General features: G+C 44.3%; 1 protein-coding gene across 3 annotated transcripts in view; it reads left to right on the top strand.

The window, feature by feature from the left end:
• The window catches only part of phactr1 (phosphatase and actin regulator 1), a 12,794-nt gene that overhangs the window by 4,004 nt on the left and 6,290 nt on the right, over positions 1-2,500 (top strand). The window contains exons 1-4 of one of the 3 annotated variants that reach the window (XM_062556028.1): positions 1-146; positions 863-1,027; positions 1,306-1,386; positions 1,680-1,784. The exon at positions 1-146 is cut by the window's left edge and continues 469 nt beyond it. In XM_062556028.1, coding sequence (XP_062412012.1) covers positions 1-146; positions 863-1,027; positions 1,306-1,386; positions 1,680-1,784 — 497 coding nt within the window. The remainder of the gene's footprint in view (positions 147-862; positions 1,028-1,305; positions 1,387-1,679; positions 1,785-2,500) is intronic. The other 2 variants (XM_062556030.1, XM_062556029.1) reach the window with 2 other exon arrangements.

Genomic DNA, 2,500 nt, shown 5'->3' with positions numbered 1-2,500 from the left:
AAAGCGGAGATCGTTTTACGTGCTTCGCATGCGGTCTCCCAGCGCCGCCGTCAACAACAACAACAACAGCCTCGCCCCGTTAGTGATTCCTGGACAGATCAAACACATCTGCAGCAACTGCAGCCGCGGGCGCGAGCTACGGGACGGTGAGACTGTGTGTGCGTGTGCGTGCGTGTGTGTGTGTGTGTGTGTGTGTGTGTGTGTGTGTGTGTGTGTGTGTGTGTGTGTGTGTGTGTGTGTGTGTGTGTGTGAGTGTGTGTTTGTGTGCATGTGTCTTGGGAGAAGAAGGCCTTAGACATACAGGCTGTTAGCAGTGGATATAATGTAAGCTTTTGGATGGCCAAAAAGATAATTTAAGTATTGTAATAAGTAATTGCAGTTACATAAGGATGAGATTACCATTGTTGGAATTGTGTTTTTATTTGTCTCTGTACACAGTACATATCGCAAAACCCTTTTGAGTTTCTTTCAAGTTTGTTCTTTACTTAAAGACTTATTTTAAAAATATAGCACCAGATACTAAACACCTTATTGCCCTCTCTCTTTCTCTCTCATTCACACACACACACACACACACACACACACACACAGAAAGAGAGATAGAGAGAGAGAGAGAGAGAGACAGGCAGCCTCTTGTTAATATGTTTAAAACATAGGATAGAAATACATGTAGCATGCACTCTAATTGATGGAGGTGCTTCTAAGGAAATTTATAGTTTTCACCTGTATTTCTCATTCTGAGAGTGACATACAGATTGATGGATTAATTGATTGAGTAGTTGATTGGTTTTCATTGGTTGATTTTTGTGACCAGTGCCTTTGATTGGCCAGTTGGATTAAGTGTTTTCTTGACTGTGTGCAGTGGAAGGGGCAGAGCGCCTGGCAGCGCTGCGCTCTGATTCGCTGGTCCCAGGCACACACACTCCGCCCATAAGAAGGCGGGGCAAGCTGGCCACCCTGGGACGCCTCTTCAAACCGTGGACCTGGAGGAGGAAGAGAAATGACAAGTTCCAGCAGAATTCTGCAGGTACGCTTGCTGCCAACACAGATATACACACGCATGAAGCATACACACACACACACACACACTCACACTCACACTCCTTCAATATGTCATGATATTTTTGTGTATAGAAATCTGTGTGTGGTTCTGTGAATAGTTTTCAAACCTGACTTGGTGTGTGTGTGTGTGTGTGTGTGTGTGTGTGTGTGTGTGTGTGTGTGTGTGTGTGTGTGTGTGTGTGTGTGTGTGTGTGTGTGTGTGTGTGTGTGTGTGTGTGTGTGTGTGTGTGTGTGTGTGTCCAGCTCTGGAGAGAAAGATGTCTATGCGAGCCAGCAGAGAGGAGTTAATCAGACGAGGAGTACTAAAGGAGATCCATGAAAAAGGTGAGAGAACACACACACACACACACACGCACACACACGCACACACACACACACACACACACACACACACACACACAGGTAGAAACAGCAGGGTATCTACTGTATTTGATGGGCTATCATACAGTAGTTACTGGAACACTCACATTGATTTGATAACAAAACAACCTTTGGTTGAGGTATTTTGGTTGAGGTATTTAAACAGCATTTATAACAGGGATATCTTTAGTGTCTCTCCGACTCTTCCAGCTTTTCTTCCACTCACTTTTCTGTCCTCTCTCTTGCTGCCTGCTCAGAGAGTGTCTTGCCATTGCCTCCCGTCATGGGCCAGGGTGTGTGTGTGCCCGTCTCAAAGGACTGTGATGTCTCCAAACCCACTAAAACGGGAGACACTGGGCCAGGTTGGTATTATTCTCAGCTCTTGCTGATGTCACACTGACACACTTCTGGGTAGTCAGGAATGCTTCACACTCCAGGGAAGTTCACTGGTCAGCATGCCCATGTGCTGGGCATTGCTGTTTGACTTTAGACGGTTTTGTCTTGGTGTGTATATCAGCGTATTGATTGGTTTGGACACTGTGAGCTCAGAGTCAATACACCTTTGTGTTACACATGAATACACATGAAAATAAACTTGACCTTTCATATACAAACAAACTCATTCCCACATGCGGAACTGGTGAGGACAATTTAGTTGAAGTATTCAATTGAATTTTACATAGAATTATTGCTTAAGAGATACAATTTTGACCTCAGGGTTTTCCTCTTCTATTTGTTTCTGTATCATCCTCTCTCTAGATCTGTTTCTTTTCTAATTCCCTTTGTGAACATTTAAAGAATTTAAGCAGTCAGGGATTGCACAGGAAGTCAGGTTTTTGTGTGTTTGTGTTTATGTTTATATTTCACTAGCTTTTAACCAAGTACCAAACAAAACACACCAGAGAGGTAGCTTGCCCCTGCCTTCGGTATTCCCAGAGAAATTCCACACAGGATTTAGTTTTTGTTTTGGGGACAGGTTGTCCCCATTTTGTTTGTTTCCAGTCTTCAGTGCCTGGGCTGCCTTTTACAGTGTACAGTGGACTTACAGAATGGGCAGCTGGCAGTCGTGAGGACATGA

The sequence above is a fragment of the Sardina pilchardus genome, chromosome 15 (assembly GCF_963854185.1).
Source record: "Sardina pilchardus chromosome 15, fSarPil1.1, whole genome shotgun sequence".
NCBI lineage: Eukaryota > Metazoa > Chordata > Actinopteri > Clupeiformes > Clupeidae > Sardina > Sardina pilchardus.
Note: the sequence above shows the minus strand (reverse complement) of the source record. Positions and strands in the feature narration are given on the sequence as shown.